General features: G+C 30.1%; 1 protein-coding gene and 2 long non-coding RNA genes across 3 annotated transcripts; all 3 read left to right on the forward strand.

Moving 5' to 3' along the window:
• Window positions 1-4139: 4139 nt before the first annotated feature.
• Window positions 4140-5656, forward strand: LOC128178652 (heterogeneous nuclear ribonucleoprotein A0-like). The gene is made up of 4 exons (XM_052845916.1): window positions 4140-4223; window positions 4672-4971; window positions 5204-5305; window positions 5591-5656. Coding segments are annotated over exons 1-3 (390 nt in total). The 5' UTR covers window positions 4140-4222; the 3' UTR covers window positions 5293-5305; window positions 5591-5656.
• Window positions 5657-8947: 3291 nt separating this feature from the next.
• LOC128178518 (uncharacterized) lies at window positions 8948-10422 on the forward strand. Its single transcript, XR_008242967.1, has 4 exons — window positions 8948-9065; window positions 9621-9887; window positions 10003-10094; window positions 10352-10422. It is a non-coding gene; the product is annotated as an uncharacterized LOC128178518 (long non-coding RNA).
• Window positions 10423-14457: 4035 nt separating this feature from the next.
• Window positions 14458-15955, forward strand: LOC128175262 (uncharacterized). The gene is made up of 4 exons (XR_008242656.1): window positions 14458-14542; window positions 14702-14956; window positions 15079-15202; window positions 15891-15955. It is a non-coding gene; the product is annotated as an uncharacterized LOC128175262 (long non-coding RNA).
• Window positions 15956-17238: the final 1283 nt, after the last annotated feature.

Below are 17238 nucleotides of genomic sequence, written 5' to 3' on the forward strand. Positions count from 1 at the left end.
AGGGAAACTTTTATTATTAAGTGAATTAAAATGTAAAGATGCATTTTGGATTTTAATTAACAGTTGTAAGGAAATAACTGTTTGTATCCAAAAATGGTCAGAAATATTTAAAGTAGAAATATCAGTCTCTGATTATAAAAAAATATCTAATTTACCTTTCAGTGTTGCACACAAACAAATGCACAATCTCTTCAGCTCAAAATATTACACATAATTATAGTACATTTAAAGTAGCTTTTAAAGATGAAATTGATTCCAAATCCCAACTGTAATGAAATTGACACTACACATCATGGATATTTCCTATGAAGAAACAAACAATTTTTCTGGAAAGATCTAATATATTGGTGGCAACAACGTATAGAAAATGCCAATCACTTAACCATGCAAGATGTCATAATTTGTATCTACAAAGTAAAATATTTTCCACTAAATTATTGCATTTTGCTTGGGAAATACTTTATCCATCTAATACATTCAAAATCCCCGGGCAACAAATTGAGTTCATTGCTTTTAAATTTTTTTTAAAGAAACAAGTTCATGCGAAAGAAAATTATCCATGTTCGAAGAACCAAATGCACATTTTTTATGAACTATGGCAGCCAATATAAGCTTATTTGTAAACTTTGTTGTTGTTTTTTTTTATTCTTTTATTGTTTTGATTGTCTGAAGTTTGCTTATCAATGCTTTCTACTATTCATGTATATTTTAGCTCCATGTCTAAACTACATATAATTGTTATGTCCTAATGCCATTTATTCTATTGTGAAACTTTTTGAATTGTGTTCTAAAAATATATGTACCATAATTGTTGAGCCAATAAAATACAAAATTTACCACAACAAATCACAAATCGGAGGAGGGAAAATTGGAAATCAAAGGTTACCATTAAATGTGATAAACTTTAACTAGTGTTCTTGACAACTCAACAATTATGTATGGGTGTGTCGAGAAATTAATGACACTTACAAGGAGTAATATGACATATTTTTTTCAGAATTAGTGTTAGTTGTTTTAATTTTTACTTTTATCAAAATTTAATGCAAAAAGGTTGTCATATCTTTTGAAGTGTTACTTGTTTCACCCTTGTCTGAATATATATTTATCATTTGATACGACTTCAATTATGAGAAGAAAACATGTTGATAAAGGGTTTTAAGGATGTGACATGTACATGTTTATGTAACAATCCTGTATTGATATTAGAAGTTTCCGAGAAATGTAGTTGTAATGAAAAGAGAAATTAGATGTGGACATTTGAAGGACAGACAACCATATGGACTTTCACTTGAAAGTCTGGCTCAGAATGAAGAAACAGCCAATTATATTTTTGATTCCATTGCATAGCTATTTGATATCTATCACTATTTACTTGCATGGTTGTAGCTTTTATCATCTTAACAGTTACTGAAGTTAGAAAATATTCACTCACATGTTTATACAATGCACATGAAATAACAGAAAATATGTAAAATGAAAGATTGTTTTTTCTGTATTTTTTGGTCTGATGATAAATCCATATGTTGTTTTATTATTATCTTGTCTTATATATATTTCAGTAATAAATGGAAGTTATGATGATTCGTTCTATTTCTATTAGTTATTTTTTAATATTATCAATTTATTTATTCATTTTTTTTTTTGGTTAAATATAATTATCTGAATATCTTTTAATAATTTATCAGCTTTTAGTGTACTAATATACAAGAACATGTTATGGAGCCACATATATATTACCTTAGGCCACCTCGTGTTGATTCATTGACCCGTGTCATATCTACACATAAAGTTTACTTTGTATAAAACAACTCTTTCTGATAATATCAATGATATCATGATAAAATTCTGTACATTGATCTTTAAATAAATATTAAAATAAACTGATTTGAGATTCAACATAAAAAATCACTAGATTAGGTACAATTCTGTCCGCCTAATATCATGTATGCGTAATTAATTATCCTTTTTAAAAAAAATTATAATATGATCTAAAATCTTTATCAGAAGAGATCTTCGATACTCATTAATTAGCTGCACATAAAACATATCAGCGTCACCAGTGTCTAGAATAGTTCAACAGATTCGGTAAAAGAAAAAAATGAGATGGTAGCAATTTTGTTAATTGATAAAAAAAATATAATAAACTTGGAAAAATTGAGTCGACAATAGGTATGTCCGAGCAATCGGCAAGTTCCCAAGTACTTGTTAACATTTATACTAAAAAATTAAAGAAGGGAATTTTACATTGATACAGTATATAGATATGGTTTTCTTTAAATATGTTAAATATGCAATGCATTTATTTTACTCATTACATGGGTCCACTGAAGTGTTTGTAATTTACTAATAAAATATAAGACTGTTAGTGCAAATCCCCCCTTCCAATTCAACAGAGTGCACATGGGTATTTTGTACTGGATAACAGCTCTCATCAAATCAACAGAGTAAAACAGAGAAGGTGGACGAACCATTGCTCCCATTTGTCCTAATGACTTCTAGAGAACGGTTGTGATAGGTTTCTCGCCTTACGCTATCATAGTACTCCATCGTAGTACCTGAGGTGTACAGGTGCGATGATTACTCAATATGATGTAATCGTAATTGATGGGAGTCGGTGGTGTTGCCGTAATCTTGTCAATAATATTTGTCTGATTAGGTGAATGATATTATAATTTGTAAATCACTTGCTTTATATGATCACTTACAATTATCGCTGGTATTCTTAATACCAAAATGCATATATAGTTTATAAAACGTTGCATCCTTATCTTTTGATATTAATTACAACATTCTCCAGATCAATGACATTGGCCCTTTATTCAATGCTAAAAATTAAAACATTCAAAATTACCGCCACATATGTCGGTAGTCCAAGTTTTTCTTACAATAATGAAAATATATCATATAATTCTGTATGAATAATTTTGTAGACTTTTGCTGTTGGTAAACATTTTGTATTTTGTATGTGTTAACACCAAACCTTTAGTGCCTGAACAAAGTTTATAATATTAAAGTGTGTAGATATGTAGGAAAAATGTTTATTGTAGTTCATAGAAAGAAAAAATTGTCTTTTTATCCTGCTTAAAAAAAATTCAATAAATATGATAAGTGTTATCCATTGGCGTTCCATAAGAGAGAGAGAGAGAGAGAGAGAGAGAGAGAGAGAGAGAGAGAGAGAGAGAGAGAGAGAGAGAGAGAGAGAGAGATAATGAGAGAGAGAGAGATAATGAGAGAGAGAGAGAGAGAGAGCAATTTATTTTAAGAAATTATTTAAACAACTTTGGGGAAAATATCAAGATGTTATCGAAAACGGAAAGAAAGATAATGCAAAGTTATAAAAAGTCAAATTAGATATGTTTTTATACATTCCAGTCACTCATTGCTATCTTTATTAAAACTATATATCTTCAAATAATGTTTAGTGAATTAATATAAATGTTGTAATTTATATGTATTCCTTCGTTTGTATGCTAATAAATTTCTATCTTAATTAAAATTCAATTTAATTAAATCTAAGTTTCTGGTTTTTTAAACTAAGTCTCATAATCAAACTGTTGGTTATATGAATAAAAAATGAATTTGGTTTATCCTATTGTTGTTGTTATAGTGTGATAAGTAACGTTTGGTAGTTATACAACATCTTACATAACTAAACATTGTATCATTCTTTCCGATGATTTTACTTTTTGATGGCCAGTAAACAAGACTTATATATCTCTTATCTTTATTACCAATACGTACCAGCAATCCCCTGATGAACAATAAAAACTCAATACACAAAATTATGATCATTAATATATAGACATATTTTTTTTTTATAACGAAATGACATATTTTTGGCCAGTAATTGACCGAGAAAAACCGAATTTTTAACTCATTGGTGTTGAGAGACGATTTTTTTGCAATACATCTTTTGCATACATTGATTCAATAAAGTGCGTGTCCGATTTAATACAGAGTTTGGAGGTTAACCCCTGCAGTACATATATGTAACCAAGTCATCATGCCACCTATTAAAGGTTGACTATATAGCTTTTCTTATTAATGAGTCATATAATTTTAATGTTTTTGATTGGGTACAACTATCCTCGAATCTTGGTTAATGAGAAAGGACGTTTGGTAAGTGAATAGAAGGGAGAGGCAAACAAGTAAAAGTCTTTATAAAGGTATTTTTGCCAAAGAATCTTTCATTAGCGAAATTGTCTTCACAACAGCTTATAAAAGTAAGATGGTATTTTTTGCATTGACTATCATAAATTATTTCTTATGGTTGGACTGTATAATACAAAAAAAATATGTTGATTTAAATAAGAAAAAATGGATGTTTATGAAGTATATTATGATTGACCAACATGTACATATGTGTAGTTTAACCCACTACAATACAGAATTAGTTATTCTATGTAGTTTAGTTGAAAAATATGATAACCAGTAATATAAAAAGGTATATAAGTTTTAAATAGGCATCCGTTTAAAAATCAAAATATGATTTTAAAAAAAAGCGAGATGAAATGATACATTTGAAAGCCTCAACAATAAAACTTTGATAAATATTTTTATTTTTCCAATTGAATCTACATAAAAAAAGATAATGAGTTATAAATAAAGTTAATCATTTACAAGTATAATGCAATGTGTTTTTTGTAATTCCTCTTTTTCATCGATTTATAGTGAAAGTAGCTGTTGTTTTGCTCGCCTTTGGGGTTGCCTGTGTGTCTGCTGGTAGTTACGGTGGGCATGGTCATGGTATGGGATACCAGCAATACACCCAGTACGTTCAACCTCAGTACATTCAACCTCGGCCCCAGTACGCCCAGGTTCAGTACTACCAACCCGTGGGTGCTAACGTCGGAGGCAGCGGAAGTGGAAATCTGTTAGGCGGAAGTGGAAGCCTGGGCGGTGGATATGGGGGCGGTATAGGGGGCGGTATAGGGGGTGGATCTGGTGCGATCATTCCAATTATTATCATCTGTAAGTATTCATTATTCAACTTTTTCAATAAATATTTATTTGAATGAATATTCCTACCTGTCTTACTTTAAATCATACTATACACATTCCATTTCATGAAATCAAAGTCTTTGAATATTCAATTTCAACCCACTAGAAGCAACATGAAAAAAAACCCCGATATTTTTTATGCTTTAATATGTATTTTATTGTCACGTTGCATAGCTGTTTATAACTGACATCTTTTTTGTAGTTGTCTTATTGGCTATCTTCGCACCGGTTTTGATCGGTTCCCTAGTATCAAGCAATGATGCTCTCTTTGACAGCTTGGGTAGCAATTAAAGAATCACTCATGGTAATGCTCTGTGTAAACTCTGTTTTATTTTTCGTTGTATTCAATCTTTTCTTATTCATAACCACGTCTTTAAATTCCAACTATGTAATGCACCTAAGCTATATATTCTTACTAATTGACAATAATTTTTCATTCAAATGAGTTTTCGAGAAATGAAAAGTAATGGTTTGTCTTTATTTATTTTCTCAAAAACTTAATTCCATTTATATGTCTGTTCTAAAATATTTTAGTCAGTAACGCTTGTTGTTAATTTACAATTACATCTTAAGTTTGTTTTCTTTACAGGGAAAAGAGAAAAGGATATGTTCTACTGCCTGTATATCATTTGAATTAAATTTCCAATATATTTAACCTCATTGTGTTTTTCTTAGAATCTTAGAATCTGAACAAAGCATATTTGTGTTTGAAGTTCTTTTTGTTTCCCCATTTCAATTTAAGATACTAAAAATTATGCTTTTAAACTTAAGTGAGATCCGCTAATGAAGAAATAAAATGTACAAATGTATATATGCATTACTTAAGCATATAGATAGAAATTCAAAGAACTGCGAACGCTAACGCCCGTTTCCCGCCTACATTTTACATCCAAATATTTCGGAATTTCTGTCAGATATTCAAAAACTATGTTTTCTACTAAAAAGTATAATCAAATCCTAATCAATTTATATCAAAATAAAATTTGTAATAAAATTATTTATTTTTAAACAAAAGTTTTGCTAACGCGGGGTCTTAAAAAAATGCATTGAAATCGATCTCAATGAGTGAGAAAAATATTATTTAGCGGCCAATATGTGCATAAAAACTTAATAATAACATATTCACGATATATATATATTAAAGTAAAATTTCATTTTAATTCATATCTGTTCATTATTTTTCGAAAATTTACAAAGCAAAATTCTTTTTTGGAATGTATTTCGGTCTGTAGACATATGTCTGAAGGTCTGAAGTTACCTAACAATGCCGGGCTTTTGTACTGAACTCTATAACTATGTTACAATGTAATCGTAAAGGTATAGTTGTTCCATTATTCATTCATTAGAAATTTGGAGCAAAAATTCAGAGAACTCGAGTTCTTTCATCTTGAAAATTTGCAAAAGTAGAGGTCGTTGATATAATAACATCAGATTCTTGTTCATAGCTTTATCATATTATATTACCTGTATGCGTCATTGGCTTTATAATGTTTGGGAGGATTGCAAAGAAGGACATGACTTCAAAGTAAACAACCCTAAACACTTATTATCATAAAAGGTTAATACATCCCCAATTTCTTGCTTACTTCGTTAACGTATTCGTAACTAATACGTATATAATGATTCATACATTCATTATATAACAATAAACACGTGAGAAAGTAGGGTATAATAAATAATTATATAAATAAAAAACAGAACAGATTCGTTAAATCATGATTATTGAACATATTAGTTTCTCACTTTCGAAAATGAAAAATAAAACTTAGATGTTGTTTAAATATAAAAAAAAATGTTAAAGAATACAAATTTCTGCTTATGATTATCAAGGAAACTCGTCATTTAAATTGGAAAGATGATCGTAACAGCTTATGTCAAAACATCATGTAACAATAACAACCAATAAGATATGATTTAGCATTGGTCATACTATATTGAATACTGCCCTCTTCTCTGTCTGTCTGTCTGTCTGTCTGTCTCTCTCTCTCTCTCCCTCTCTCTCTCTATTATTTTGAAAAGTAAAGATTTTAGGGGTTTTTTAAAATTATTCTGCCACATGGCCCGTAACTCAGCCATATTTGAATATTTGAAAAGCAAAAGAAACCTAACCTCATCATCATGATTGTCGCTGACATCTCGACCAATTATAAGTACTTGGTTTTTAGCATTTATAAGTTTTGGCTTTGTCTCCGTTATGCTTTTTTTATCAAAAAAACACAAAGATACACTACAAAATTATGATGACATAAAATTCATTATACAAATTCACATGTGTCTGCAAAAAATTATATAAATAAGAAATAATAAAATTACAATAGATTAATTAATTCTTAGTTATATAATATGCATTTCAAATGCTTTTATTTCCCAGACCGTATTCATTTTCAATGAAACGATTTATAAACATATTTTTCTAATTTTTTTACAGAAAAAATATTCAAAGCAGTTTTTTTCTCTCGATGCATTTCAATTAGAAACAAGTACCATTGTAATTATACTGAAAATTTATTCTTCAAAAACAGTACACATTTTAAACTTATTTTACATTATTACAGTTTAAAGATGTTTTAGATACTTTTTGTCAATGCATATAAAACATTTGTCTGTATTTTCTTTTTACCACATTTATCTGGTTTGTATTATTCCTTAGTGTTTAGTTGACTTCTCAATGTTTTATCTAGCTTTATTTTTTTTTATGTATTGATAATAAACTTTCATTATTCTTGGATTAATAACATTGAATTTCTTTCCTCCTTCTGAATTTAATGTTTTGGACGTTATGTTTTCTTTCCAACTCAAAAACTTATAATAATGTGCATTTTTATTCTGAGCATTAAAAGTCTTAAATGTTGTTTTATTAATTTTTGTTTTCATCCTCCAAATTTCCTCTTAAATTTATCACTTTATAATTTGTATGAGCTAAAAATATCTCATTCTTAGATAAAGTTTTTCATATTCATATTCATTTAAAGAAACTGTTTCTGATACATTGTCGATATCTTTTTTTAAGGTGTCACCTTTGTTAAACTATTTTTATTTGAATATTTTACTCTACCTTTGAACAAAATTGTCTCCCAAATTCGCTTTTTTAAAATTGAATTTATGCTTTAATATTATTATTATTCATGATCATTTAATTTGAGTTACTTGAATCAACATTTTCTTATAAAATTATGAAGGTTTGTTAAATTTGGAAAACCTTTCAAATCGATTAACATATCTATTATGTATCAAAAGGTTATATAATAAACTTTTAATTTATGATGGTTATTAAATGTCCTAGAACTTTTTAATTGAATCAGAGTATATTATGATCCAAAATACTTCAGTATAATTTTTTTCTTTATTTATCGTAAATTTCAAGACACAATCCTAATGTAGAAGTGTTTAGCTTATCATTGGTGTCGAAATTATATTATTGCAAAATAAACTGAATGCAAATATGATAAACTTAATTTCATCTATAGTAATATGGATGATTATAGAATCAAATTACAAACAAACAGTTAAATAAAACAAATATGTATACATTTTAAAGTCAATAACAGATTACAAAGGTATATTGCAAACAATACACCATTGGCAAGCTTTGATTTATTTAATAAAACATATTTTTAAAGCCGATGAAGAATACTGTAAGGAAAATGATTATATAACAGAATGCAAATTCTTATGCAGGTCGCACTCGTTGACATCAATTATACCTTGGAGGTTTTAATTAAGCAAATCATCTCGTCATGCTCACCCGAAAACTGTGATGATGTTGGCTGTAAAAAAATTAAAACATGGTCACCTTTGCATACGCTTATCATATTCGTTCCTTTATTTAGCAATCAACCCTTCATGTGTAGAGACGTGATCGGCATATAAAACCCCCTATATTGTAATCAGTAGCCAATGATCGGGTTAGTCCATCCCTCGTGTCATCGAGTTTGCCGGAAATTACGAACACCAATGATTAGAGAAACATATTACAGGGATAGTTAATAAAATCCTTTATAAGACGGCTATATTCTGTAGATCATCACAAAAGCTTCACAAAATTATCACGACAGGCGATAAAAGTAAGTTGTTAATTAAGGAACGAGTTGATGTAGGGGGAAAAAATAAAAATCTATCAAACATTGTGTATTTGTTTGTTTTGTCATATCTTCTTTTTTTGATTTTGACAACACACAACAGACATACGATTTGCATAGAAATAAAACATATATCAAACATTGTGTATTTGTTTGTTTTGTCATTTTTTTTTTGATTTTGACAACACACAACAGACATAAGATTTGTATAGAAATAAAATATATATCAAACATTGTGTATATGTTTGTTTTGTCAGATCTTCATTTTTTGATTTTGACAACACACAACAGATAAAGAATTTGCATAAAGTAAACTATTTAGGGGTGGGTTTTGGTGCATGATTTATTTTGACGTTCATTATCCGTAGTGAGCGTACACGTGTTTTTTCGTAAGCTTAGGCAACTAAAAATCCTACCAGGAACACCAAAATTACTTATCATAATTATATTTCAATAGCAAACATTTGTTCTGAACAACAATCAAAAAAACTTCCGCGTGTGATTTACGAAATTTACCACTTACGAAATGTTGTCTTACAGTGAAGTCTCAACTAGCAGTAGTGTTGGTAGTTCTGGGCGTGGCTGCTTATGCCTCTGCGGGCAGTTATGGCCCTCAAGGAATGATCCATCAGCAATATATGCGACCTCAAATCTATAGACAACAAGCCCAAATGTATGCCCAGCAACCTTACGTCCAATATGCTTATGCCCAACCCCAGGTAGCGTACGGACAGGCAGGCGGATCTGGTGGACTTCTCGGTCAATCCGGTGCTGCGGCCGGTTCCATTATCCCAATTGTCATCATTTGTAAGTTATATAATATTCAATATCAGGATTTATTGAAATATGTGTTTTCTTGCGTGCATCAAATGTTTGAATTTATGTTAAAAATACAAACTAAAATTCTGTTTTTGTTTTGCAGTTGTTATAATTGCCATACTTGCACCAGTCCTGATTGGGTCTTTAGTCTCCAGCAATGACGTGGTGTACAGCGGTAGCAAATAGATAATGATGGTTTGTATAAATGTTTACTGCAACAATATTCTTCTACTACAAATCGAAAACACTTGAAATAAACCTTAAAAATGAATCCACAGTATTCATATTCTTTCTTAAGCATGACTATATATTAATTCTTTTTTTTTTAAATCGTTAAAATGTATAATTCTTCTAAACTATCTGTACGCAAAACTTTATATGCATTGCTAAAAATAATTTTTTATGCTTGTATATTGGCGTTTGAAATTTATTCATTATCATTTCTTTTTCAGGACTGATAGGGAAGGGATTTTTATTTTATCGACTGCCTGTGACATATTTTGAAAATAAATGACTGCAACTAAATTTTGTGTCTTTTTCTGCCCTTTCCCGGGTTTCTGTATAAGTATCAGCGATAAATTTGAACAATAATTTTGAAAATGTTGATTTTGACAAAATCGATGTCATATGTTTCCTTATTTTTATAAAAAGAAAAAGTTAATTTTAAAAGATAAAAGAAATTCGTACAGTAGTTTGTGGCTGAAAAATCAAACATGCGTTTTCAATTTTTCGATTAAAGAACTCATATTATTATATTAATAAGGAATATAAGTTTCAAGTGTTTTGCAGCACACACATTCTTCTGATTCAGCTTTAGTCGCATCGTTTAACCTGAAAATTATTAGGTGGCGCTCTAAAATATTTGGTCTTGAATGTATGTAGTTTTGGCAAAGGAGTATTCACTAACATTGAAACAAATAGCGAAAAAATAGAGGAAACGGGAACTAGGACAGTGTTTATATGTGAACATTGAATGAAGTTTATTTGGTTAACGCCATGATCTAAATAATATGAATTCAGAGAATTGTTTTGGTGCTACATCCTGTATGGCGCACAATAGACTAAACTTTCTATTTACAAGCTTTAAAATGAGTTGTGTTTTACTTTTGATTTTAATATATAAAATGTAAAAACTAATTTTCGATTTTTCTTTGTCAAAAAATTCCTGAATTTATCCTTAACTTTACATATATCTTTGAAAATAATAGTCTATAACTCAAATAATAATCGTATTCGTCAAAGATGTAAGGATGAATGCACCTTAGTTAATAATCTTTTAATAGTTGGCGTCGTTAAAAAAAGCATATCCTTAATATCAAAACATGTAAGCTATTTCATTTACTAGGTCTTGACCCAAAATAGTATCGCTTTTTATCAGTATTGACAAAGCTAAGTTACTTAATATTTAAACAAATAATTAGTTGATTACAATTCATAGGAACCGTTTTTTTTTAATTTCCATAGTTAATCAATATTACGTTTCACAATCTGGAAAAGCGTACCTTTGTGTGTTGTATGGGACAGAGAAGTTGATAAAAATGATTTTGTTTGTCTTCATTGAAAGTCTGTCAAAAAGATCGAAAACATATTGATGCAGGTTGTTGAAAAAAACCTTTTAACTCATGAGATACTGAATGTACTATGTACAATGTGTTCTATTTGCATTGTATTAGTATTCATTTAACGAGGCTGTATCTAATTTTTTCTCCTCGATATATTTTGATGAAAATTGTTGCATATATTTTTTGCTATTTTATCAATATAAGATCAACAATAATATATTTACCACTCCGATTTCTTAGGTGGTCATCTCGAAAGCTAACACTTTTCACTGTGCAACCTTATGAGAATTTGTTGCAAAAACGCTAAATGTTCACGTTTTCATATATGATTTTGTATTTTTGCCCCAAATTATCTTAATTATATGAAAACAATTGTAAAAATAACCGAATGGTGAAATTGAAAAAATATGTTTACTTCGTCTAGGGATAATATCAAAATCAAAACTTTTTTAATTAAAAAGAATGCCATATCGTGGTATATCTTGGCTTATAAAACTGAATATTTAAACAAAATAATACTTTTAAAACGCTAATATGTTTATTTGAATGCTTTGTCAATAAAAACTTGTTCTTAAAATCCATCAACGCCTCAACAAATGAGCTAATCATTTTTTTTTGGGGGGGGGGGGGCTTATGCATGGTAAAAGTACTGGAAAATCATAATGCTTGGTCACCATTTTAGTATTTCACCCTATCAAATTCATAAATCACAATTTCTCAAGTAATAAATGGTTCATTTGAAATTAAAATGGTATAAAGATACAATTCAGAAGAAAGTTATAACTTTTCACCTACGACTGCATGATATTAAAAAGATGCGCAAAGTCATGCGCACTCGAACTGCACTCGACCTCGTTAAAAGCAAATTGGACGTGTGAGTGCTTTTTACGGTTGGTTTATCGATACCCTACCCAGTGTTATTCAATTAAAAAATCGTTATACGACTAGGTATGCAATGGTACTTTAAATTATGCCTCTCAAATATAACATTGTAATACTTTATGAAATATCAAGTCGTACGTTTAATGTAATCAAACACAAGACTATTTGAGGAAGAAGAGGTCAACGTTTGGTAAGGTTGAGTCAATTATTTACAAGTCAACAACACGTAGAAAGAAAAAGCCCTAGCTTTAATAAACAAGTCACAGCATAAAGGAGAATTAACTTGGTCTTACCGAAATATGAGGGAATTAGATTTCAATCTAAAGAGCTCGTGGAAGCAAAAAGAATTAAAGGACCGTTTACATTCCAGATTGCTTTAATATATATCTTTGCGTCATTTACCGACCAGACAATCTAATATCTTTAGATGTTAGTATATTTTCCTTTTTTCCGGTAACGTTATGAACTTTATTGTATTGGGGTCTTTGAATTTAAAAAAAAACCCACATAACTTAAGTTTACCTTTTCCCTTTTCCGGCCCCTCGATTTTTCCCCTTTTCATAGGTTGTAAGAGACCACAGAATCTTTTTCACAAAATCATGTTTGTCTTATGCTTAGATTTGGTTCGTTTGTTTGGAATTTTGTCATTTTTCATTCATTAATGTCTCGTCACACTTTACAAATTTTTAAAGCCGAATACATACTAGTAGTACTTTGACAGATTAAAAAAAAAAACAAATTCTAAACAAAGTGTCTGGAATTATTAAGACTGTGAGCTCAAACAGTTTTCTTTCAGATAATCCCTTCATATAAAGGACTTTTTATACACCAATGAAAAATGTATTTTTTTTAGAAAATCACCATCGATAGACGAGTGTATTGTTAAGTTTTTCTACTACAGTTTAAACATACGGCATGAAACCGTGGAAAAGCTTTATGTATGTTCATATCAGAATAAATAAGAATTTCCTCTTCTTATGTGGACAGTATGCATACAAACTCTTTTTTTTATTACCCTATGTTGGACCAAGCTAATGTGTAGATTACTTCAATTGAGTGCAAATTGCGACAGTCTCTGCATATTACAGATTTCTTAAATTTACAGTAAACAGACTCTTATATTCCCTATAGTATAGAATGTCCCTGAACAAAATACTATGCATAACTTATTATTTAAATGTTTCACCAACACCCGAGTTATTTTTCTAAATAAAATCTTTATGTACGACTTCAAATAAAAAAGGATGGTCGCGCTAAAGTCTGATGGTCATACCAAAGACTGATGGTCAAGATCACGCCAAAGTCTGATGGAATGTTGCCGATACGAGCGCTGACCGTGACGTCCGATGAGGATGGAATAACAATTTTTTTGGCGTCATGTCATGACGACTGCGTATGTTACTCCGTACTGGCAATTCAAATTCAACCAGGATGGCCAGACAATCAACGGATACGTTTTTGACAATGGAAGGGAAAATGGAGACTATATTGTATTCCGGAGCAGTGATTCTTCATTTGAAATGAAGTGTAAAAAAATAAATTAAAAACGAAACATCCGTCATTATTCATGTTTTGTTTGCTTGTCCTTTTATAATTTATTCTTATCTTATTTGAAATCCACAAACAACAAGTGTATGAAACAAATAAACGTACCGGCAAGTTTGTGGACACTTGATGAAAGCTTACTCCATGAATTAAGCAATTTTTGTTCAAAAGTGAAATTATTACTAAACGAGCAATTTATCTGATTTTAAAGATTTTTTTTTTAAGCCAAGATCAACTATCTTCATAGTTTTATCTTACAAAATGTACCTTTTTGCCTGTAGCAAACACTCCCATGCTAACTATTCATAACAAAAAAGCCTCATTTACTTAGAAATCATGAATGACGCCTAGCATAGTTGCAAGAATATAGGTTACTACCAATACTCACCTGCGGGAAATAGACAGTACTATCATTGAAATGTGGGTGTTTGTATATTTAACGCACCCAAGGATTGCCACAAGTCCTTCCGATGCCGTTTTAATTGTTGATTGGGTGTTTTTCGTTTGAAAAGGGGGTACTTAGTGTAAGATTACACCAATCCAGGTTTTTTTTCTTTTTTGGGTGGGTCCACGAAACCCTATATAAGACTCAAAGTCGTCTCCTTCTTTCATTGAAATCTCCATCACTGAGTTTCTTTCAATAAGGCTGAAAAAGTAAGACTTCTAAATGCAGAGATTCTTTCTTTGACAGTATTAAGTAAACAGCTTTGTGAATAAGAAAGTTTGTTATTTATTTTCATTTTCTTACCATTAACTGTAAGAGATATGCCAAAAACCTTACCACAAATTTCAAACTGTTTTTACATTTTTCAGTGAATTCCGTACTCTCTTTATTGGTTGTGTTAAGCGTCGCTGTGTGTGTCAGCGCTGGAAGTTACGGTGGGGGACAGTATCTTAATTATCAACAATATGTCAGGCCAGCTTACACCCAAATGCAGTACTACCAACCGGCATACTTAAAAACAAGTTATGTTCAGCCATCTTACGTCGGATATGGTAACACCGGAAGTGGATTGAATCTTTTTAATGGTTCTGATGCTGGCTCCATCATTCCAATTGTCATCATTTGTACGTCAACTTTTCTTTTGTCTTTCTAATCAAGATTTGATAAATACTTGCATGATATACTAGTACATGTACTATCATTGAGGTAATTTATTCATTTGCAATGACTATTTTGGTTTATTTAGTCCTCCTTTTGGCCTTCTTTGCTCCTCTGCTGATTGGATCCCTTGCCTCAAGTAACGAAGCTTTGTGGGATTCAGTGGACAGCGTTGACTATAAGAAATAAAGAATTAATTAGGATTGTATACGGTATGATATCAAATGCAATATTTTCGTATTGTTAAGAATACATGGGATTCAAATGATGTAAAATTTTACAACTGAATACTCCTACTTAAGTACAGGCAGTTCCAAAACAAACCAATACAAGCAATATAACTGATGGGATTGCAGCTTTATTTTCTTTGTTTAGTCTAACTTGGACGTAATTTTACTCAAAAAAATATTGATACACAAAGCATAAAGTCTTCTTAATTTTGTTTGAAATGATTTTTAGAATTCAAATATTCAATCTGGAATCGTATGTAACGGTATGTTACAACTATCTTTATCTTCGATAATCAACAATTTTCTAATAGTAGTCGAAAATACTTTGCATATCTTTGCGTCATTTACCGACCAGTGTAACACGAGACAATATATTTGAAGTTAATTTATTATCATAGTATCCTCTAGTATCTTAATATCATAAGATCTGTTGTGGAATGTACTTTTTTGTTTTATTTATTTTATTTATTTTCTTCTCTTGGACAATAGTCAACTAATTAAATGACTTTGAGAAGCTTTTCAAATGTTTGAAAACAAATCCTTGCTACAATATTACTGAGTTATTTTTAAATAGGTTTTTACAAAAACTTTACAGTCAAAACCATTCTATACTTTTAAGTTTATGATTTTATTTTTATGATATAACTTATTTCAATTTCATTTATTTCAGGAAGACACACGAGTTTGGGAGAATTTATTTTCCATCTATCCATCGAAATGGGATATTGAACCAATTTGAATAAATAAACTGGTTCAATTCATAAAAGTGTCTGTTCTAGTTATTTTCTATGAATAAATGTCCATGACCCATATCAATCCCTAATTTTCTTTAAAATACAAAAAACCTTTGATTTAAATGTTTGATTGTCCAATCATATAACTGGCGTTAGAACTGGGTTAATTTAGCTGTGAGTCCTTGACTGTAATTTTTAATTTATATCTACTAACTTCTTCACACTGACTGGTTGGTGTTGATAGTTGGTGTGATCGACATTTGATCTAGATATTTTAAACCTGAAAAAGGTTTGTCTTTTGAATGCTGACAAACATAAAGAAGGAAAATGTACACATGATATTTGCCAAAACCGATTTTAAAAATCAGAACGACAAACAAGCTGCTGAAATTATTAAGTTAAACAAGTTGCTTGCTAAATAAATGTTATTACACAGGATGTTATAATTTTTAAGAATCTGGAATAAAGAAAAAAGAAAACTGATTATTTGGGAAAACATATAACTTACTGTAAATACGTAACTTAGCACAATGTCTGCTACCTTCATACGCCAACTGCAAGGAAAATTCATCCTGTTAATAATTTTTACACTATCCTTAAAGTTTTCAAATAGCTCATTTAAAATAATCAATGTATTCTAACAACAGAAAATTACAAAGATGAGATAGCAAATATTTCTGTTGACATTGCGCTCCCTCACAATCCACGAAAACGGGCCCCACAAATTAAAATGATTTAACGGTATGTTGTTTGGTGATCTTGAAATTAAATTAAGAAGATTTGAAAAAGAGTGGAAGGTCAACATTTATACAAGAAGTTTATTAGGCTTAACTTACCATGGAACTGAATGTTATTAAAGTATAAAAACTAAAACTGTAAAGATGAAGTTCCATTGCAAAATTACTATAGAAAACAAAACAACACGAATGAAATCATCATTGATAAGAGGTACATTTTCTATGTTGAACATTCGAAGTGAAAAACTTATATATTAATTTATCCTACAACTACCTTTTGCATTGACCGAATAAATGTCACCTAATAAATCAAAGCTATATTTGGTCAATGCCCCAATATAGTCTTGTGCATTTATTCGACTTTCAAGCACATTGTAACATCATCTTTTGTTTCGTTTATGCTATGGCGTCATGGTTTCAACTGCAGATATGCAGCGAAATTTGTCAAAAGTAGCTCGTTCGAGGCGGAAAATGTGATATTATGTTGCAGGATAAACAAAATACATGATAACTGTCTTGAAATACAAACGATACTTGGGGTCGGGTC

The sequence above is a fragment of the Crassostrea angulata genome, chromosome 3 (genome assembly GCF_025612915.1).
Source record: "Crassostrea angulata isolate pt1a10 chromosome 3, ASM2561291v2, whole genome shotgun sequence".
NCBI lineage: Eukaryota > Metazoa > Mollusca > Bivalvia > Ostreida > Ostreidae > Magallana > Magallana angulata.